Here is a 23,476-nt window from a genome sequence, read left to right on the forward strand (position 1 = left end):
AGCTAATCTGAATCATTCAATTCTATTTCGAGAGCGAGATCATCTGTGGTAGCAGCACTACACATCTTTCAGGAATCATCTTTAAGAAAACCATAAACAATAAACACATACAGTAGAAATAACTAGAAACATCACACAGCAACAAATAGTTAACACTAAAGAATTTGGCATCAGATGTCAAAGATCACAACTGATTATTCTTTATTCAGAAATATTTATTAAAGTTGCTCTAAATAACAAAAAATTGTATTCGGTTTACATATCAAAGAATATATAATCAATTGAACCTCTTTACAGACTGATCAAATGTCATTTGCATCCTTTCTAACCTAACTTATGTGTCACAAAATTTAAGTGAGTTTGGTGTTACATTTTTTATCAGGCTTTCTATCAAACAAAAGCACATTAAATGAATAACTGTGCAGCAATACCTCTACATAATGTACATGTAACTACAGTTGACAGTTAATTGCCTTGAGTTGTTAAATTTGAAAGATTATTTCAGACTCAAGGCCTCAAAAAGTAAAAATAGAACAAAAAACATTAATACAAATGATCTTTGATCAAAGCAATTCATAACAAATTTGTCTTTAGTATTTTATTTTGCATTTAGAGAAAGAAATGAACCCAAAAATAAACAATGAGTTTACTTGATGTTGAATGACTCCCTGAGGCTATCTATTGCCTGATCTTTAGTGATACATTTCCAAAAAAAAGGAATATCAGCAGGCTTTGCATCATATGCTTCAGCAAATTTCTTATTGTACTTGACCAGCACATATTTCCAATAATCAGATGCCTCAAGACCCGAATCTGGACGAATATCCCAGTCTGGGAAAATTTCTTTATAATTCTTATATGGATGAGATTCATTATTTGTGGCAAAGCAGCGAAATCTCAGGCCACTGATAACAAGAGAAGAGCAGATGTCAGTTGTGAGTTTTTCTGAGTCCTCCCACCTGTACGTACCCAAACCATCTGGTCGATGCAGGGAAGCAAAGTGTTGAGTGTGGGCTTTTCCACCTGCATCACAGGGTATTTTACAGAATGGACACTGTTTGCCACAACCAATCACTCTGTTGAAAAGCTCATCCTGTGGTTTTACACGGAGATGTGTGAGTTTTGTTTCAAAGGGAGTATCTTTAAACTTGTTCCTAAAAGTTTCTATCATGTCCTTCACACACACATTGAGCCAGTAAGCAAACTGTTCCCAGTCAGCATTGTTGAGAACCATGAAGTTATCAAGAGCCTCCGGGGAAATTACTAATTTATCATTGAGTTCTTTGCTGACATTTTCAACAAATGTTCTCAGACTCTCAGCCTTCCCTTCTTTTGCGTTTTTAATTGCAGCATTTATATCATTAATGCAGGACTGTAGATGTCTCTCCTCACACTCACATACTGAGAACTCAGAGGAGAATTTCTCCTTGATTTTATCAAGTATCCAATCTTTTACAAAACCTTCATAAAAGCAAATATAGCTCTGAAAGCAGCTGAAATCACTTTTTTCAATCAAATCCAGTAAAATTGAATACTGGAAGGACATTCGTGTGCTGAACTCTTCTTTTGTCAGCATTTTATCAACAATATCAGAACCAAGAGAACGATAGACAAAGTTCTCCACAGCAGGTTTCAGGCACTGGTTGGTGAATTCTTCAGCTTTCTTCTGGCACTGATCTCGCTCATGGAACACATCTTTAAAATCTGTGCAGAACTTTTCCTTGTTTTTCTGCAGACATCTGTAAGGATCATTTTCGTGTATGAAATCTTCATGCATTTTTTGAAACTCTCTGGCAGCAGCTCCACAGATGTGCTGCTTCAGAGAAACCTCAAACTCAGTGTCCCTGTTTACATTATTGTTGTTCAGCTTCTCATCAATGAGGTAAAGGATCTCCTGGATGTAAGTATCATGGTAGTTTGTGTTATTTTGCAGTTTTCCCATTACAAGATTGGTACAAGCAGATATGATGCTATCTGCATTATTTTGTCTCTCCTTTACTAGATCTTTCCAGTTTATAAATCCATACCAAGCAACTTTCATATTTTCCCGCACTCCTTTAGGTTTGTATTGATAGGGCTTCAAACCACAATCTCTAAGGCTTCTTTTACTCAGCAGTTGACATGTGTGGCTTCCTTTCTGTGAAAGATTTGTTTGTAGCTGAAGGGACACACTGGTGAAGATATCTAAAGGCTGTTGTTCAAAGAAATGCAAGGTTTTAAGTTTTTCATTCCACATTGTATTAAAACTTTCATCAAGCTCTTTGTCTGTCATTTTAACATTTTTATTTCGACATTTCTCAATTAAAGCACAAACTGCTTTTTCAATTTCCTTAGTTTGATTTTGCTTGATTTTATCCAGTTCATTCATTCCAACCTTGATGTCAACTACTGCTGTGAGCTGGTTGAACACTGATCTTTCAGTTTGTAGTCGAAGACTCTTAATGCTGTTTGAGAAGTCTTCCTTGTATCGTTCAACCAGGTAAACATGGCCTTCTGGCTGCTCAAAGTATTTTTTCAGGTTCTCAAGAGTCATTGACTCCCACTTGGTGAGCTCTGTGGCTGTCTCACATTTCAACTCAGTAATCAAATTATCCAGGTCAGATGAGTCAGATTGTTCAGCAGATGTACGGAAATTTGAAATTCTAGTTTCTGCTTTGGTAACCCAGGTGTACATTTCTTTTTTGAACTCCCACTCCCATTTGTTGTACTCTGTGCAGAGCCTCATGTATGCATCAGCTACCAGACTGTTTCTGAAGCTGAAGATGAAGTTTTCATGTTTTACTGCGTTCCACAGGCTGGTTATCCACTCTCTGAACTCCAAGATGTTATTAGAAGTTGACCCACACTTTCCCAGCAGTTGGATGATGTTTTTCTTGAACTCATAGACAGCCTCACTGTACCCTGCATTAACTGGTGCCATTGGTGGGTTTCCATTCCAGAGTCCAGGAATGTAGCAGTTCCCAGTGTCTGGATTGTAATCCATGACATCAGTGAATTTCTTGTTCTTCTCTTTCTTTTCCATTTTAGCTGCTGCATGGGTCATCTCATTCAGCTGTTCTAGGAGCAGCTTTCTGTCTCGTAGGTTCTTCTCATGAGCTGAAACATCAGAAACGTTCTGGTGAACAAACTGACATCTGGGCTTTTTGCCGACCTCCTTCATCCTGAGGAAAGCATGCACCACTATCTGCAGGATGTCTTTCATTTCTGTCGAATTCTCCATTGCAATATTGATAATGGTGACATCACTCAGGCCAACAACAAGTGTTGCCAGCTCATTGTCATGTTCATGACTGTTGTCCAGTTGAGCGAGTTCAGGAGACTTTAAGCCTTCAGTGTCGATGATCACCATAAAGTCACAGTTTAGAACATTTCTGAAGTCTTCATTGACTTTGATGAGCAGCATGAAGGCACCTCTAGTGCATCGACCACTGCTGACTGCAAACTGCACTCCAAACATGGTGTTCAGGAGGGTGGATTTCCCTGTGCTCTGAACTCCAAGAACAGTGACGACCACTATCTTGTTCTTAGGAGACACCAAGTCATTGAGGTGAGAGAGAACATCAGTCACCCATCTGAGAGGTATGCTTGAAGCATCTCCATCTACAAGCTCAAGAGGTAATCCATCCAGCAACAACTGAGCACAGAGTTTAGGCAGATGTTGCAGTTGTTGACGTGATGGATCACTTTCTGGAAGAGAAAGAGAAGCTTCGTAGATCTGACCCATTTCACGGAAGAAGTGCTCAACTCCCAGTGAGCTATTGGAAAGTTGTTCATCTATTTCTTTGATCTCTTGTTTGTTCTCAGAGTCCCTGCTCTTCTCTTTGTACCTCTCCCTTAGGCTGGAGAGTTTTATGCGAGACTGGTTATCAAGGTTCATTCTCATCCATTTCAGGAAGTAGCATCTTTCTGGCTCTTGAGTAGATATGGCATTGATAAAGCATGTCATTGCTTCAGACATATCATTATCATTCTGCTTTTTCCGCAGTTCTTTTATTTTATCCTGAAGTTTGCATTTATAATTTTCTATGTTTTCTGAACCAACATTTCGAAGACGAAATTCTTCCTTTTCCAAGCAAGTCAATTCCTTCCATATTTGACCCTGTAAAGGAAGCTGATCTTCTTTGAATTTCAGTGTGTCATGAATCTCTGCAGTGATGGCATTTGCCTTCATCTTTCCAGCCTGACACTCTAAAGAGTGTTCATCAACAATGATTCCAAGTTCCTGGGCAACATCAGACATCTTCTCTAAAGACATCTTGTGCTCCAAATTATTAAGTACAATATTGACCCTTTTTCTCAATAGTTTGACAAAGTCTGCATCATTTATCTCTTTGGTCTTTACTAGAATGTTGCTATTAGTTAAGGCCAAGCTGGTTGCCAGTTTTTTTAGATTATCGACTCTAAAGTTCTTGCTCTGTTGGTTTCCCACCAAGTATATTTTTGATTTGTGGTTTGTGTTAGCCAACAGTTCTAACTGTGATTCCAGCTGCTCCAGCTCATCAAAGAACACAAAAACAGCAGCAGATGTCTGACACAAAAAGGAGAATTGTGTTTCAAATGAAGCTATGTCACCGCGAAGGTTAGCTATAGCTACTGGCTCACTGAAAATGTCCATGCTTTTGTTACCACAGGGAAGGTACCAGGTAATTTCAGTCAGTCCATTGGATATTCTTCTTGGACTGTCTCCACACTCCATGTTGTGGTGTACAAAGGTGTCATGGTACTGTTCAGAGTTACTCAGTAGTTTGTTGAGGATCTCTGATTTGGACATGGTGCACTCACCCAGTCTCACAAAAGAGACCATTGGAAGTTCAGAGGTAACAATTCTTTCCTCTATGAAGCCCTTTGATTCTGAAAGATCTGGAGGTCTGTACTTCTTAACAATGTCTCTCATGGCCCAAAGCATGAAGGTGCACTGCTTTGTATCACAACAAGGAAGCAGCAGAGGAACAGAAAGCTGACACATGGACATTTTTAGGGCCAGTTCTTGCTGAACAAACCCATCAGAGCACAGAAAGAGAGCAGTGATTATATCAAGAGGATTTAGTGACTCATCCTTGTTTGGACTTACGAGCAGATCAAAATCAAACTCTTCAGCACTTAATGTCTCTTCACAGTTTGACTCAGAAGCTGGTGTGCATTTTAACTTTCTAGCTGTTATATTTGCCATCATCAGCTTCTTAAGGAAATACCATGGAACATCAGATTTACACTTGGGAGGCTCATCATTGATGGTCTTCTTATTGATCTCAAGTATCTCACTTAGGGACAGGTTCTTGCAGTGGAATGGTTCCAACCCCAGATCCTCCAAATATCTCTCCAGGTTTGTCCCTGTTAAAAACAAAGTCCAATAAATTACTTGATTAATTAAACAAAGAGATCCTTCTGTTTTTTTATAATTGTATGTAAATACTTTTTTTTTAAATAATTTTTTGCGGGGAAACTACAAAAATGCTAAACTCAAAATATTTCAAGAAAATATTCATGCTCCTTTTTTCAGCTTCTTATTATATTACAACTACAATATTTCCATATGTTTCATATATTTTGTGTTATAGACCAACACAAAGTAGTATTTGCTTAAGTGTAAAAAAACAATTATAATTATTTTTTTTATTGTTAATTAACAAGCTATTTTAGAACCAAGACTGAAATTGGTATTGTGCCCAAAAATACAAACTTCTGCCAAAGATCCTGTTCATATAGTTTATGGACAATAATACAGCCAGGGGCCAGAGGGGATCTGATTTATGGGGCCTGTAAATTTGAGGACATAGTTCTTCTGGCTGTCTAAAGTCTGGCGATGTCTGTGAGTGAGAGACAGTGTAACGCGGCTCATGTTGATGTTAAGGAACAGGTATCCTCCCCGGACGTGGAGCTACTTGTGGTGAGCATGAGAGTTTGGGAATGTTATAGTACTCTATTTTTAAATCCCCCACTCCACGGACACCATGCTTTCCTGCTCATCACCGGAGACTTCAACTGAGCCTTGGTACGTGACATGTACAACAAGAGACAATAAAACTCTGGACCTTTTTTTTTGCAAATGTTAAGGATGCCTACACCTCCTCCCCCTTCCCCCACTAGGATGCTACCTGCTCCCCCATTACATACCAGTGCAGAAGAGGTCAGTGAAATTTTTGTCAGATGAGGCCACTGAGGAACTAAGGCTGTCATGGTGATGACATCAACAGCCTGACAGAATGCATCACTGACAGAGCTTTCCAAACAACCTAAACTTAGCTGAAAGTCCACCAGAACCAAAAGAAAAAGGCTTTCATCTCAGAGGACACAGAAGAGCAGCATAGGGTTAGCCCACCCTGGACTCGCTGCAGTTTGCTTACCGGCCTGACATTGGAGTGGATAATGCCATCATCTACATGCTACAGCGGGCACTCACCCACCTGGAGTGCTGTGAAAGTAATGTTCTTTTTCTTTGATTTCTCCAGTGCTTTCAACACCACCAGACCAGCGCTGCTGAGGGCGAAGCTGGAAGACGCTGGTGTGACAAACATTTTGTTGCCTAGACCATCAACTACCTCACCTACCACCCTCAGCATGGCTGTCTCCATTTCTCTTCAACCTCTACACCTAAGACTTTACTTTTAACACAGACAGCTGACTCTGTGGTGGCCTCAGCCCTCCTCTAAGCTGTCGTCTGCTAGGCCCCTGGCAGCGCAGAGTGGGACAGAAAGAGACTGAACAAACTTTCCAATAATCCTGTATAATAATTCTGTTAAATAAGAGACTTCAGCCTGTTCTCCCCTGTGACATAAATAAAGTCAATCAATTGATCAATCAATCAAGCAGAGAGGGCCACATCAAGTCTATGCCTCTTCCAAAGCAATGACTAGTCAGACTCACCAGCTTTTTTAGGAGTGATAAAATAGTAAAAAGTTGGGACTGATTTTTAGGAGTCCAAGGAGGTTATGCTGTTAGGAGAGGTTATTTGTCTCTCTGTGCACAGGATAAGTTATGGACGAGTTTTAATGATATTTTTATCAAAGGTGTCCCTCATGCCAAGGAACTATCAATTACATTTTGATTATGATCCAGATCATAATCCAGATAAAGACTTTCTTTTTTGATTCTATAACACTGAGACAGGGATATTTGTGGAACAAGCAGTTCCCCTTTAAACCAGAGGGTGGCAGCAGTGACTACTGAGATTCTCAGTATCGGACTCAAAAAGTCCAAGAGGTATTTTACTGAAAATAAAAACACCAGAAAAAGCAGTTGGTTTGTAATCAGGATTAAATGAAAACTTATGAGCGGATTTTATGGAAATGTGTATTTCTACCAGAGGTATGCATGATGCCAAGAAACAATTCAATGAAATTTGGTAATGATCTAGATGATGTGCGAGTTTTACTCAAAGGTGTAAGTCACAATTTATGGAACTCCGGAGAAACTTCTTGTTAGGAATCCAGTTTGTGTGGTCTGTTTCCTTTTCTCCTCCAGCATGTGGTGCCCCGTCCTCATTGGGTCTCCCTGCACACCTGCAGCTCATTGCCTCATTACCTGTGGAGTGTTCTTAAGCTGCTGACTGCCACTACCTCAATGCCAGAGTGTTTGCCAATACAGGGTACTCTAGCCATGCTTAGTTTAGCAGAGTCTAACCTAAGTCTTTGTTTTGCCAATACTGGGCACTCAAGCCATGCTTAGTTTAGCAGAGTCTAACCTGAGTTTTTGTTTGCCAGTTTTGGATTCCTTAGCCAAGCTGAGTTTTTCTGAGTCAAACTGAGTTTTTGTCAACCTGAGTCTTAGCTTTGTTTTTGTCTTTGCCTCTCGGCAGTTTAGAGTGGCAGTCAGCTTCTCCGTTCACTCCAAACAGGAAGTTTGGATCAACTTTCCCCAAGAGGTCGTTTGAGCTTCACACCAAGCAGAGGTTTCCTCTGCACTACAGCCTCAGTACTGCAGGAAATCTGAGTGGCAGTCAGCTTCTCCATTCACCAAGGATCAACCGCAGTCTGAGTAGTCCAGTCCACCCATCACCAAACAAGATAATCTCTGGAACTATCCTCACAGACTGTATTCCTTAAAGGACACCTTTTCCCAGAGAAGTGAGTCTGCACCCCACTGCATGAAAAGTGGGATTTTCGTCAACACTGTAGATTGTCGTGGAAGTTCAGTTTAACTGCAGTTTACGGTAATTTGCAGGCATCGCCGAAAACTCTCATAAATTGTCAGAAATTAACGTGGGCTTTCTTAGGCAGTGTTCCCCCCATGCCTCCCCCCATGGAATTCTAGGGGAGGCTTTAACATGTAAATGAACATGCTGTGAGCTATACAAATGCAAATCAGGGTTGCAGGGGGAGTTTTACCCAAGTGACATTTTTCTTAAAGGTAAGAAAATCTCTGATACAAAGAGATCAGGCTCAGTATAGACTCTTACATTTTAGCTTGAATTGATTTATTTAATTAAAGTATAGAGACCAAAACAGATCTTTAGCTGACAGAGCAATACATTTAGAGCAGTAATTATTAAAAAAAAATTGCATTTAAGATAAAAATAAAATGTTGTCTGTCAATATGCTCAATTCACAATTCACTTTATAACATGGCGCATTATCCTGCTGGAAGTAGCCATCAGAAGATTGGTACACTGTGGTCATAAGGACATAAGGTCAGCAACAATGCTGAGGTAGGCTGCCTCATTTATTTGATGCTAAATTGGTTTTAAGTGGCCCAAAGTGTGGTAATAAATATCCCCCAAATAGATGGTACAAATAGATCAGGCTCAGTATGACCTAATTATAGACTCTTACATTTTAGCTTGAATTGATTTATTTAATTAAAGTACGCTAGATTACTGTGTATGCCATTAGCAATGGCAAATTATATGTAAAAAAATACACAAAATAATTTATTTCAAAAATTTGTTTTAAAGCTGAAGTCTATAAGTTTTTAAAAATCACTTTTTTGTCATATTGGCTAAAACTGTCCCTATGCCCAGACAGCAGTACATGTGATATGTAACCTGTGAAAAAACTGCTTCAATTGGTCCCGCATACTGCCTGTATTTCAATCTGGAAAGAATAATTTGGGACGAGTCAAAACAACCAATCACAGCCAAGTAGTGTCTGATGGAGTGTCAATCACAGCTCACACACACTGAATCCCGCCCCTTCCCTCTCACCGCTGAACCTGCCGCAGCGCCCGGCTGCTGCAGTCAGGAGGATGCGCGTGGAAGTCATGGTGGAGCGACAGCCACCAGCGAAAGAGAAACTGCCCTTACTGCCCCTGCCGACAACTGCTTACACGGCAAACTTCAGTATAACCAGCATCTTATATCTAGCTGCTTGGAGGTGAGTGTTATCGCTCTTACCAGTTCACACTCCATACCGCGTACGCTGCTTGGACGCTTCTGGTCGCATGCGGTAGCCGCGCAGGTGCTGTGAGAGGGGTGGAGCTTGGAGGTGGGCCATGAGTGAAGCAGAGAGGGTGGGGGAGTGGCGTGAAACCTGTTTTTCTTCAAATTTTCAGTCGAAGTCTGCTCTCTTCTCAATGTTACAGACTGCAGCTTTAATCAGAATCAGTTGGTAAAATGTGAATCAGAATCAGCAAGGTAAAATGTGCATTCCTTGCACAGTGCTCCTTGGGATTTTTAAAGCTTGGGAAATCTTTTTGTTTCCAAATCCAGCTTTAAACTTCTCCACAACAGTGTCTCGGACCTGTCTGATGTGTTCCTTGTTCTTCATGATGCTCTCTGCACTTTAAACAGACCTCTGAGGCGATCACAGAGCAGGTGCATTTATTGGGAGACTTACACACAGGGGGATTCTATTTAGTATCATTTAGGTCGACATTGGATCATTCAGAGATCCTCACTGAACTTCTGGAGAGAGTTTGCTGCACCGAAAGTAAAAGGGGCCAATTCATTTTGCACACCCCACTCTTTAGTTTTTAATTTGTTAAAAAAGTTAAAAATATCCAATATATTTAATTACACTTCATGATTGGGTAAAACTAGTTGTTGATTCTTCACTAAAAAATGTTTATGTTCGATGCCTGAAATGTGGCAAGAGTTTGGAATTTTCAAGAGAGCAGATTATTTTTGCAGGGCAAACTGTAACTGGGCTGATATCTAAGGAGAGCTATGACAGGGTTTCACTTGCCAATAACGTACATTTATAACATAAGTTTTAGTGGTTGTAGAAGTAATAGAAAACACAGATCTGGGAACTGGAATTCTAGCAGCACTCCTACATTATTCTCTACATTTTCTCTCCGTTGTCCTTTCTTTCACAGTAAATGGTATCGGCATCTCAGATATGTTAGATTTGTTTACCAAGCTTTCCTGTCTGACCCTTCAAAACAATCTACCATCAACAGCATTGTGTTGTAGAAGCTTTTATGCAAGAGCCTTTTTTTGGGGAGTTTTTACAGCACATTTTGGAGTTTTTACGGCACTAGTGTCTTGTTTTTTTGGCAGTAGGCTGGCAGGAAAGGGGGTATGAGAGAGGGAGAGACATGCGGCCAAGGATTCGAACCCGGGTCATCCATGTCGAGGACTAAGGAATCTTTCTGTACATGGGTTTTGTGCGCTAAACACTGGGCAACCAAAGCACGCCCTTATGCAACAAACTTTTAAACAATTTTCCCAACATTTATGGAGAACAGCAAAGTTGCTCTTTTGTAGTTTTTATTATTTTCACCTATAAACAGAAAAAGTCAGCAGCCTTTTGAAATGTTCTGTAGTATGGTATAAATCAAGATTCTCCAGAACATATCTCCAAAGCCTGCTATTTTCTGTAACACAAGTTGTGCTACCCACAGTAATTGCTGATAAAAAGTCTAAAGACTGTTTTAGAATTTCAATATTTCTTTATGCTATTGCTAGTTTTAAATCTGTGGTAAACCATTGTTTTACAGCAACTCCTCTCTCACATATACAATATTGCATCTTCTAATATGTTTCCTTAAAGACTGTTTAGGACAGGAAGCTACAAAAAGTTAAATGACCATAAACTCAATGTAAACCCCTAGCTATTATTATTTTATGTTTATTTTATTTATTTGTTTATTTATTTATATGTTTGTTTCCCTTGTTTTATTTTATTAATTATTTTATTAATTATTTTTTTTACATTCTATGTCTCATTTTTTTTTAAGTTATAATGTCACCAACTGCTGTGTATCTTTGTCTGATGTTTGAATTACTCTGTATTGTTACACGGAATTGCCAATAAAGCAAAAAAACAAAAAAAAACAAAAAAAAAAACATGATAGACGCAGCTGTTCTCGCGAGTCCTTCCGTATAACAATGACCTCGTATGTGATTGGAGGAGCTATACTCAGAAGAACTTTATCTCCAGTTCCTTTGTTTGGATTTTGCTGGTACGTGATCAATGGCTGGACGACGTCCCCCGTTCAACTCGCCTTCAACTCCTCTTGGACGTAAATATATATATATATATATATATTTACATATATATTTATGTAAATATATATGTAAATATATATATATATATATATATATATATATATATATATATATATATATATATATATATATATATATATATATATATTACCAACCAATCACGAACGATTTTACATGTTTAAAAAGAAGTGGTTCCGTCCAATACTCAGTAAGAAAATTCAAGCCTGGCGTGGCCACGTGTGGTTTTGCTGCCAATCACGAGCGATTTTACTTGTTTGAGAATAGTGGTTTCAGCCAATACTGAGTAGGTTATTCAAGCCAGACCTGGCCAGCCGTGCGGGTTTGCTGCATTCATATGCTAATTAGTACAGCTGATCGCTCTCCACATACGTCAGAGTCCGTTTCCGACAATTTGTGGCACTGACAAACGGCGACAAGCACGGGTTGCAAATTGTCAGAAACTGACGAAAATCAGGGAGATCTGCGGGAGTTTACGGGGACAAAAATCTCAATTTTCATGCAGTGCCCTTTTCCTCCTATTCTAAAACAAAGATTCAAATTTCCCACTGAGCCTGAACTAACCGCAGTGTCTTCCCCTCACCTTTCAGTCCCTGTTGAGCAGTGTTCAGAGCAGCACTGGATTTGTCACTTTATTCCTAAATAAACCTGTTTAAACTTTTCCCTGGTCTCTCTGTTTGGTCTTCTGCATCTTGGGGTCAGAACTTTAATATAATATAATCATGACACTCCCATTAGTAAAAATCAGTGTTAAAGAAAAGAGTGATCCTCTGTTTCCTCATTTAAAATGTATTATAAAGGTGTCAAATTTTCACTGATCCCCCTAAAGTGTGATGTAAATTTCATATTGAACTTATGTGTTTCTTTTCTATGAATCCGTTGAACTAAAATAAATCCCTACTTGCATTTAAAGCATCCACAGCCTCAACCACTGTGTTTGCCTTTGCTAACTTTCTTTAGATTGAATTTGATAACAATTTGGACTCACAGGGATGTGCGGTCGGGGGGGGCAGATAGAGGAGTGCCTTACCTGTCATCATGACAGGAAAGAAAATTACATAAAATGAGTATTAATATTTGTTCGCTGATCTTTATGTTTGATTAAATACAAACCTTTTTATAGTCAAAATAGCTGAAATCGCATATTTCCAGTTCAAATACAAAGGTGAAACGCAAGGTGTGACAACAACGAGCCGAGCCGAGCCTCTGATTGAGCAATGCATTACAAAATGATTTGATATATTCAAATGGGACATGCTTTTTTTGTATCACTGCATGTCGCCAATAAAATGTTTATATACCTTTATTTTCCTCAGTTTTGTTAATATCTTTAACCAGTTACATTTAATGTTAGTTAGTGACATATTTAGTTTTGCTGATGGAACTAAAGCTGCAGCAAAAAGGTACAGGAGGAGGCTGGGCAGTACTCAGCGGCACTGAAGATTGGCATACATGAACCAACACAGAGGTTGATTGATTAATTCTCTCAATTGCAGAGTCGAGTAAAAGTCAAATGCACTTTTTTTGTTTTACATGTTTTCAAATGGATGACAAGAAAAGTAAAAAAATTCAAAAACCTGGACCTTCAGTCCAAGGAGGAAGTAATTAAAAACAGAAGACCAACGTCAGAGCTGAAAAATTCAGACTGTACAGCTCACAAACCGTGAGGAATTAAAGCAAATCTCCTAGACAGCTTCCAGGAGATTTGCTTGTGGCAGATCATTCTGGGCCAGTCATTCAGGCCCAGAATGATCTGCTACAGACTCTCCCTGAGATAACAAAGTTAGTCCAACTGGTGCTCAAAGTACCAGCTACAACAATCTCTATGGAAAGGTCATTCTCTGCATTGAAAAGACTGAAAACATACAATCAGAATAGGACTGATGCAGGTAGAGGTTTTTTTTATACGATAGGGGTATGGCATTCATCTACAAATAAAGGCTTTGATTTCAATAGAGTGACTAGATTTCGGTTTGTGAAAAGAGTTCTACTTTGCCGCTGACTGGGCTGGACTGGGCCATCAGCTCCGGGGGTTTGCCAGAGCCAGCCGGGGACGGAGCGATGGAACCCATTCCGGTGACAGTATGCTTCCCCCCGCTGACAGCTCGGTTCTGCTGCACTGTAGTCGACCAAAATCCCGGACAATTTTGAAATTCCCCCTGGACATTTTTTTTAGGTATGAAAAGTAGGACGTGTCCGGAAAAAAAGAGGACATCTGGTTACCCTACATTTTAATCTTATAAAAAAGGAGATTGTTAGGAATCCAGTCTTTGTGAGTTGTGTTTTTGTGTGTTTTCCCTCCACCACCAGGTGGCGCCTGGTTGTCGTTGGTCCTCTCAAACACCTGCGGATGGTTGCCTCATTACTGGAGGACTCTAAAGCTGCTGACTGCCACTACCTCGACGCCAGAGTGTTTGCCAGTTTTGGGTACTCTAGCCAAGCTGAGTTTTGCTGAGTCAAACTGAGTTTTCGTTAACCTGAGTCTTAACCTTGTTGTTTTTTGTCTTTGCCTCTTGGCAGGAAGTCATCCTGCAAACTGGATGTTTTAGATCTTCTCCCCCTGGAAGGATCGTCTGAGCTTCAAACTGAGCTGGGGATTCAAACTGGAGGTTTGGATCTACTTTTCCCCGCAGGATTGTTTGAGCTTCACACTGAGCAGGGGATTATTCTCCACAAGAAACCGTTCAAGTACCATAGGAAAACTAAGTGGCAGGCAGCTCCTCCGTTCATCAAGGAAACACCTCAACCTGGGTAAACCCTGTCCGCCCTCCAACGAGCAAGTCTATTACTGGAACAACCCACACCGACTGGATTCAGAGAAGACACTTTTACAAGAAATGTCCTGATGCCTTTATTCCCTTTTTGCAAATCGAAGCTCAAATTTCCCACTGAGCCTGAACTAACCACAGGAACTTCACCTTCACTTTTCAGTCCCGGTTCGCCAGTTTTCAGAGCAGCACTGGACCCACCTCTACCAGTTGTTAATAAACCTGTTAAACCTTCCCTTGGTCTCTCTGTTTGTTTTTCTTCATGTGGGTCAGATCTTAGAATAAAATCATGACAGAGATTGGACTAGGAAAAATGCAATAGAATATTTGAAAACTAAATTTTGGCCTTAAATAAAAAAAAATTGGTTTTCTTTTCCTTGAGCAATCTGTATTAAATAGATTTTAGTATCAGAACTTAAAGCTTTAAAGCAAAATCTGAATATTTAACTAAAGGTTCAAATTTAAATCTGTCCTTTTGTACACCACTCTCATTTGTGTTGTATGAATTGTATAATTGCGACTGGCAACAGATGGAGGGTGTAAAGCAAATGTCCCTCTCTCTCGCACTGTAATATTTTCTTTATGTTTATGTACATACATAACTTTTTGTTTTATTGTAACGTTAAGTTGCTGTGGGGTAGACTAGCGACCTGTCTAGGGTCCAGCAGGGCTAAGCGTGACAAAAAACGAATGGATGGATGTAACATTAAGGTTGAAGGTTTAAAGATGGTGATGATTTAAGGCTTAAAGATGGCATTATGTGTAAAATAATAAAAATTACTATAGTAACTTGACTTGATTACTACAAATATATCCTCACAAAGCTGCTTAAAAAGTCAATCAGAGCTGTCGTTATTCCAAATGATGCTGCTCATGTCCTCATTCAATGTGGAGCATATCACCCCAGTCCTTAAGTCATTATGCTTACCAATATCTCAGAGAATATTGTCTGAAAACGGCAACAGAGGGACTAAGTATGCAAGGTGAAACAGGCAGTGGGAAAGTTCAATACTTTTTTTTTTATTTTCAATAAATCATAAACATAAGAGAAGCTTATATCGCTTTAAATGTTAATTACAAAACTTGTTTGCTTAGAGTGGACTTTGCCTGTGCTAATTTAAGATTTTATTTGAGTTTAAGTTTTCCAACTGTTTCAGTTTATTCTTCTTTATTTAATTTGCAATGTATTTTCTGTGTGTTTATCTATTATGCAAAGCAAGTTCAATTATCTTGCTACTAAAGCTGGTTTTATGAATAAGCCTTCCCTGCTTACATATAAATATATACCTAAATTGATTCATTTCTAACCATGTATTTAGAGTTTATTATTCTTAGATGTATTCTACTCACTTGTTTTGGCTGATATACCAACAGGCTTGCTTGTTGTTCCATTTCTTAGTTGTGTAGAAACAAGGATGGTAAAATAGGCTCCAGGCCACAGGTTGTTGAATGTCACACTGTTGGTGTCTGTTTTCAACTCTTGCACAAGTTCACCTTCACAACTACAGGTCACTTTGAAAGACTCCACTTCACCAGTGGGGGTGTCCCACTCCAGACAGAGCGACTTATTGCTGGCATTTGTGACTTTTATGCCTGCTGGAGGAACAGGCTCTGTAAAACAAACAAAAACAAAATGGACAATGTGGTAGAAACAGGGGTATCACATAGAGTATTTTGAGAAAATTGTTTCTTTAAAGATAACAAAAGTACATTATTTTTAGATATTTCTTTCTGCTTTGATTCTGGTGATATGAAAATGAAAAGCTGTTCACCACTTTACATTACATTCACAGGACCCACTGTTCACTATGATTCATCACATCTCTAAGGCAAACATACCTGTAACTACAGACAGAGTGGCGATTTCCCTTTTTTCAATAATCCTTGTGATACTAAACATATACTGTGTCCCAGGAATCAACCCTATAACATCAGCGGTGTTGCAGTTTTTAATCTTCAAGCTCCCCGAGTGCGTGTCACTGGTGTATTCTATTTGAAGTTTATGTTTATCTGGGGAAAGATTTGGCTCAACACCAAAAGAAACTGTGTTAGGACCAACGCAGTAAACCGTCACTTTTGCTGGTGGAGGAACATCTGGCAGAAGAAAAAAAAACATTTAGATTAATTACAATTTGAAAATAAAATAAATTCATGAAGGCTATGGTTTAAAACTTTCTTTAATAGATACATACTGTCAGTTGGCAAAGGGATAGAGTTCCCTTCTGGATTACAGTCAGGTTCTATAAAAGCAACCGCTGCATCAAAGAACTGCAAAGTAAATTAGAAAATAATTATTTATTTTAATGAGTAACCAGATAATAAAACATAAGCATAGAGTCAAACAATGACCCATCCCCCCACTGAAACAGGTACGGTGACTCAGAGTTTCATTTCCTGGAAATAAACATTAAGTTTCCCATGCCCAAGTTCTTACTTTTCTGTTGAAGCAGTATGGAAAAAAAGTTATATATTGCAAATAAACTGTTAAATGAAGTGGAAAACAACTGCTTCCCTATTATTAAAAACACCTTTATCATACTTTTAACCTGATCAACCTGAAACTAGGTCAGATGTTGTTCTGGCTTTGTTTAAGGCACAGTGAGTTTTAGTTAAAAGGTTTTGCCATGGCAGAATGACGAAGTCAGGAGCTTCGCTGTGACCATACGTTTGGCTCTCATTTCCACGTAGATCTTTGAATCTGCACCAAAATGGCTAGGATTGATCCTAGTCCAACCCCACGCAGGAATGCAGCCCGATATTGTTTGGCTGTAATTCTCTACAGCACTCCTTTTTAAAGTATTTTAATTATTTGTTAAAAAGAAATAGAAATAAAACCGAACCAATTTTTCACTCACAACTTTATGATGCAGAAAAAAACAGGTTTGTATTTTAAATAATATTTTTATATTTTAAAATTAATGTTAAATATAACCTTTATATGTACATTTCTAAAAAGAAAATCACATTATTTTGAGTAAACCACTTGCTTTTTTGTTGACTGTTTCAAACACGAATGCTATACTTCCAAAGATCTTTGCTTACCTCAAAGTTAGATGTAATCATGTAATCATAAACTCAGATTTATTGTGGCCAAACATAATCTCAAACAGAAAATAAATATATTTTATGAAGCAAGAATTTCAATCAAAACAAGGATTTTACTTAGGTTAGATTATTGTAACCTATAACACCTACATCAAAATCTAAACAATAGTTTCATCTTCAATTAATTTCAAAAAACTTTATTAATTCGAAAGGCATAAAAACGTTTAATTCATGGGTCTGTATCCTTATACTGTGCATAGGTTCATTAAACTATATTCTCATAACTTGGTTGTAATCCTTGTTTACCTTTTCCTCCTCAGGGTTATCCATTGTTGAATGTAAGCTCATCAATACATCCTCAAACGATTGATCAGTCCTTTTCTAAGAAAAAGTAGTAAAAATAAAAATGAATGTATTAAGACAGAATTTCATGAGGCAGTAAATCACAGAAGTGTACAACTAAATGATTAGTTTGATAAAAATGAAGCTGTGATCAAATAACACAGAAAAGTTGACCTACCTTGTTAAAGATTTCCTTCCCAAAGGTTGGAAACTCTAGTAGAAATAAGGGGGAAATGGAGCACTCTTTTCTTTTGCAAACACGAGAGCTATACTTCAGCTTCACTTTTTACTCTGGTGGGTGGAGTCTTTAGTCACTTTCATTTCCCAAGAAAAGTACAGATAGCTGGGCTGAGAGAAAACAAAACCTAACTTGCTATCTACAGATCCAAAAAGTAAAAATGCATTTTTAAAACTGTTTTGTTTGACATTAAATTTTTGAGCAAAACATAACACACAGTTGTGCTCATAAATTTGCATACATGACAGAATTTGTTTGGTTTTCAGAGAATAAAAATAATGACAGAAAATGTTTATTGTTAGAGTGACGCCATATATTGTCAAATATATTCGTTTACTTTTTCTAATTCAGTATTAAAACAGAAACTTATTTAGTATAACTCACTCAAGCACTGCTCCCCTGCCCTCATGTTACGCTCCAAGTGATCTTAAGCAATAGCTGGATGTTTCACCCTTTCACTGCCACACCCTGTTAAGAGAATTGGCATGAGCTAGAGCCGTCAGACAGACATGAAGGTAATTTTGGTGGAGGACACAGGGAGCATGTCCCCTGCACTTTTTCAAATGTCCATTTTGGTCCCCTGCACTTTTTACTGTCCCCAAACTATTTTACTCCACAGTGAGAGCCCTGCAAACAAGTGGAAAACAGACACTTAAGCTAAAACCGTCTTCCTTTAAGACTGCCCTCTAGCAGATGAGTGGCTCTCTGCCTTTACTTGTTTTAATTGGCTGTTTTTACACTTCTGAGAAGCTTACATTACAAACATCTGATGCGCTGCTGAATTGGGTCTGTGATTGGATGGTCATTGAAATTAGGTCCTCAGTTCTACCTTAATTAGAAGAACTGTAGGGTCGCAAGTCTGTGGCCGTTTCTCAATTCACAAGAATGTGAGTATGGACTTGTGTCCTCGCCAAGTGTGTTCTTGAGAGGAACACAGGAAAGTACGGACTTGGGGAAAACAGGAGTACGCAGCATACATATGTGTCAACTGAAACAGAAGAGCCTGTTTTCCAGTGTAGTCCTGTTTCTCTGACCGTGACTGGCTGGATGTGCTCTCTTCATCCTCTGACATGGGAGCTGGCTCGGAGCTCGTCTGCCTGGCTGTTTGTTTCCTGGACAGGGCCACCTTTTACAGTTGCTTTTTTGTATCTCTGCTTCTGTCTCCTTGAACCCCAGTCGGTCTCGGCAGATGGCCGCTCACACTGAGCCTGGTTCTGCTGGAGGTTTCTTCGTGTTAAAATGGAGTTTTTCCTCTCCACTGTCGCTACAAGCATGCTTAGTGTGAGGGATTGCATTCGAGTCAATGAGTCGATGCAATCAACTGGTTTTCCTAAGATAGAAAACTTTGAATCAATCTGATTTTATGATCTGGTGAACTGTAAAGTGCCTTGAGATGACATGTGTTGTGAATTGGCACTATATAAATAAACTGAATTGAAGAGTACTCATGGAGTCACCACACACTGCTAATCTCGAGCTGCATTTCACCTACTGTTATCAATAGTCTTTAGATAATAAAAAAATATTACTTTTTTCATTTAGTGGGGGAATAATAATCAAAACAGTCAGATAACAAAATCAAATTAACATTTTGCCAAGTAAAACAAAAAAAAATCTCCATCAGAGCCAGCGGTACTTCACACACGGCTATGCCAAGAGAGGGCTGCTACAAACTGGCTAAGGTTAGCTCTGGCTGCGGTTAGACTTGGAGGTCCGCTGGTTGCCGCGGTGATCTCAACCTCTGAATTTTTTTTTATTACGCACTAAATCACTAAATGGGCCATATAGTCAAGCCTAAAGGTATAAGGTTCTCGCTTCAAACAACCTTTTTATAGAACACCAGCAACATAAAAGAGAGCTCTTAACTTAATACTCTGAGCTCTGCGAGAGCTCCATTGGAAGCTAAGGAGCTAAGGAGAAACAGAAAAAAATAAACACATACAGTAGAAATAACAGGGACAAATCAACAACATATGTGGCTATAATCACACAGTAACAAATAGTTAACACAAAAGACTCTGTCATCAGATGTCAAAGATCACAACTGTTTATTTTTTTTATTCAGTAATATTTATTGAAGTTGATCTAAATATCAACAAATATAAATCAGATTATGTATCAAAGAATATATAATCAATTGAACCTCTTTATAGAATGATCAAATGTCCTATGCATCCACTCTAACCTGATTCACTTATATGTCACAAAAGTTAAGTAAGTTTACAGTTTCATTTTTAATAGGTTTTTTATAAAAATAAAAAATAAACAAATCAAATAACCTACTGTGCAGCAACTACCTCTGCATAATGAGCATGTAATGACAGTATGCAGTTAATTGAATTGAGCTTTTAAATTTGAAAAATTATTTCACACTCAAGGCATCAACTTATTAATTCAAACTTAAATTATCTATCTAAAGTAGAAGAGTATTCATATTTTAAAACAATATACATTCAAAGAGCAGAACAAAACATTTATACAAATGATCTTTGATCAAAACAATTCCTAACAGATTATTCTTTTAGTATTTTATTTTGCCTTTAGAGAAAGAGATTAACCCAAATTGTTCAAAAAGAACATTCGAGACCCAGTTACATTCTATGATCTAGACATGAGATATGAGTTTACTTGATGTTTTCTTTTCAGGAAACAGTAATATCAGCAGGCTTTGCATCATATGCTTCAGCAAATTTCCTATTGTACTTGACCAGCACTCATTTCCAATAATCAGATGCCTCAAGGCTCACATCTGGGTGGATCTCCCAGTCTGGAAAAAATCTTTATAATTCTTAAAAGGGTGCAATTCTTTATTTGTGGCAAAGCAGTTAAATCTCAGGTCACCGATTTACAAGAAAAAATCAGACGTCAGTTGTGAGTTTGCTCGATGCAGGGAAGCAAAGTGTTCAGCGTGGGTGTTGAATGACCCAGATGGTGGTGAGTCCAGTTCTTGTGTCAATATTTAAAAGGAAGGCGATGTTACCTTTTAGGCTCAATAGGGTGGGGGAAGTAACTATCTGATCTAGCTGGGGTTTTGGGTAAAATATACAAAGTTTGTTTGTGAAGAAGAAAAGAAAAACCATACATATGGAATTATTACATGATTTGAAAGTATAACCAAGTATAGTAATCCATTTGAAAGCAGTTTGAAAGCATCTAACTGACCAAAAAGCTGCACAGATAGGATATAAAATAAGTAGGATGCATTCTAATCCCCACAAAAAAAGGACTTCTTAATAAGCAGTATCAGTACTACCTGACAAAATGAAGCTCTTGAAACGTGTTGCTGTGTCTTCTATTATATCAAGAAGAACTCAGCCTCCTCATAACTTTAGATACCACTTTGGTTAACACCAATGTTCATAGTATATTCTGAGAGCTATTTGAATCTCATCCCCCATAGAATTTGTTATAGGTTGAATGTTTACATACATTTTCTGTGAACTGATTCAGTTATGGTCCCGAATCCCTGCAAACAGCAACAAGGCCTAGTTGGGGGTCCTAAATAGGTTAGAACAGTAAAGTAGAGAAGCCGAAGATGTTGATTAAAGTTAATGTAAACCTGGCTGTGTTATGAGTCTCAGTGCATCTCAGTGAGGTGCGGAGCCTTCGATTGCTGGAATCCTCCCTCTTTTAAAACAATGAAAAAGTCTAGAGAGCTGTACTTGACGAAATATCTTTTTGTATACACTTGTGTGTACAAAATGACAAAATAAAATCTGTCTAAGTCTTTGACAGAATTTATTATTTTTGATGTAATTTGTATCGTATAGGATGCTATATTTTTGAGCAAAACATCACACAAGGTTGTGCTCATAGGTTTGCATACACAACAGAATTTGTTATTTATTTTATAGGCCATTTTTTATAAGAATAAGAATAAAACACACAAATTTTCTTTTTTTCAATCATGTTTACCGGTGACCAGAGACATAGGGGATAAATGCAGGGAAGCAAAGTGTCAAAGGGGATAATCAGAAAACAAGAGTATAAACAATATTTACAAAAACAACTAACAAAAATGATTAATAATGACCCATAAATGTTGACATAAATAAGAAATCACTTTAATTCATTACAGTTTATTTATATAGTGGCAATTCACGACACATATCTCAAGGCACTTTACAGAGACAATTAAACCAGATCATACAGTCAGATTCGTTCAGGTTTCTATCTAAGGGAAACCAGCTGATTGCATCGACTCATTGGCGTAACTGATGTAAATCCTTAAATCTATGCATACCTAATACTTGTTTCAATCAAACAAATAAATCCAATTTAGCATAACTCTTACGAGCACAACCCACTGTTCTGATGGTATGCTCCAAGAACTCTTAAGCAATAGCTGTAGGATGATTTATCCTTTTGCTGCCACACCCTGCTGAAGATAAACCATGAGCAAAGTGCTTTTTAACCAAACACAGATTTATAAGCTAGTAAGTTAAAAAAGCAAATCTATTTAGAAAAAAAAAAGCATCAACATTTTACCTGCATTTAAATGATGGTGAAATGAGGCCTCATGAGACGTTAAACCACGTGAGCCAAAAGGATCCATTTCTTGGACCTTCATGTGCAAATGATGCTACCTGCTGGCCATCTGCAGAATGATTCTTATATACATTTTATCCTCTAGGGCCCTAAGAAATTATCATAAATAATGTTATGTGCTTCGGGCACATTATGATTTTTGTCCATTTCTTTTCTTTGTTTCTTATAAACGTTAGTTGAAGGATCTTTTGTTAATATATTTTGGGATTCTTTTAGCAAGTTAATTATGTTAATTTGTGGTGCTGTCGTCCGCCTATAAATAGGCTGGCCTTCAGCATGTTAGCGCGTTCCTTTCCAACCTCGTTTGGACGCCACTTCCCACCTGCTTCATTTGCTCCATCGTGCGCGGTGCGCACTTGTCTTGTCGCTGCGGCCTGCAGCGGACGTTCCAGCCTGCCATATGGTATTTTTGTTAACTTTTTCTTACTTTTTTCTTGAGGTTTTTGGCCTGGCGGGACCGGTAGTCCTGTTTTCGATTTTTCTTTCGCTTAGGTTATTTTTTGCCTTTAGTCCGGTACCAGTAGGGGCTTCGACGGCCCTGTATAGGGTTGGCCCCCTGCTGTACCGTTTTATTCTGTTTGATCGGCCTGCCAGGTCCAACTTTCTGTTGTTACTTTGGGTTTCTTTTTTTATTTTTTTGGGGCACGGGATTTGAGGGCCGTTAACTATTTTTCTCTTCGCAGAACATCTGAAGAAGCCGAACCAAGAACAACTAAAACGGAGAGAATTTATTAATAAAATATCTTTTTTTGAACCCTCATTTTTGTCTCGTGTCCTCAAATATGTTGTGTCCTTGGTGGGCGTAACATATTTTTGGGGGCTTGTTTAAACAAAGTGTGCCTTTTAGAGACAGGTCGTGTCCTACGGTTGGTTCTTGTTTGTTGGCGGTTGTGCTGGGTTTGTGTGTATTTTTGCGCAGCTGACGCGCGTTACGCTGATTAGTTAGAGCATTCGGTTCTGGTGGTGCTGTAGCTTCATTTGTGCAGAGGTGTTCCTGATTTGGTGTGGCTTGATTCCAGGGGTAGACATGGAGTTTGACCTGGATGAGTTTGTTCGAGGGCCCACGTTGGATACTTTGCGTAACTGCACAAAGGATCAGTTGCTGTTAATAGCCGAGCATTTCAAGGTTAC

General features: G+C 38.5%; 1 protein-coding gene across 1 annotated transcript; it reads right to left on the reverse strand.

Moving 5' to 3' along the window:
* Positions 1–255: 255 nt before the first annotated feature.
* Positions 256–17,594, reverse strand: si:dkey-85k7.12 (interferon-induced very large GTPase 1). Its single transcript, XM_038279109.1, has 5 exons — positions 17,524–17,594; positions 16,365–16,440; positions 16,012–16,266; positions 15,523–15,783; positions 256–5,331 (listed from the first exon to the last, which is right to left on the reverse strand). The coding sequence occupies exons 1-5, from the start codon at positions 17,563–17,565 to the stop codon at positions 647–649; spliced, it is 5,319 nt and encodes a 1,772-aa protein (XP_038135037.1). The 5' UTR covers positions 17,566–17,594; the 3' UTR covers positions 256–646.
* Between the last annotated feature and the right edge of the window lie 5,882 nt (positions 17,595–23,476).

The sequence above is a fragment of the Cyprinodon tularosa genome, unplaced genomic scaffold (assembly GCF_016077235.1).
Source record: "Cyprinodon tularosa strain WSP-4 unplaced genomic scaffold, ASM1607723v1 ctg148, whole genome shotgun sequence".
Classification (NCBI taxonomy): Eukaryota; Metazoa; Chordata; class Actinopteri; order Cyprinodontiformes; family Cyprinodontidae; genus Cyprinodon; species Cyprinodon tularosa.

Excerpts from the sequence above, each read along its gene's own strand:
- si:dkey-85k7.12 (XM_038279109.1), bottom strand. The coding sequence starts at position 17,565 with ATGAGCTTACATTCAACAATGGATAACCCTGAGGAGGAAAAG. Across the intron at positions 16,267-16,364 it reads TATCCCTTTGCCAACTGACA|ATGTTCCTCCACCAGCAAAA; the intron begins GTATGTATCTAT and ends TTCTTCTGCCAG. Across the intron at positions 15,784-16,011 it reads CACTCTGTCTGTAGTTACAG|AGCCTGTTCCTCCAGCAGGC; the intron begins GTATGTTTGCCT and ends TTTGTTTTACAG.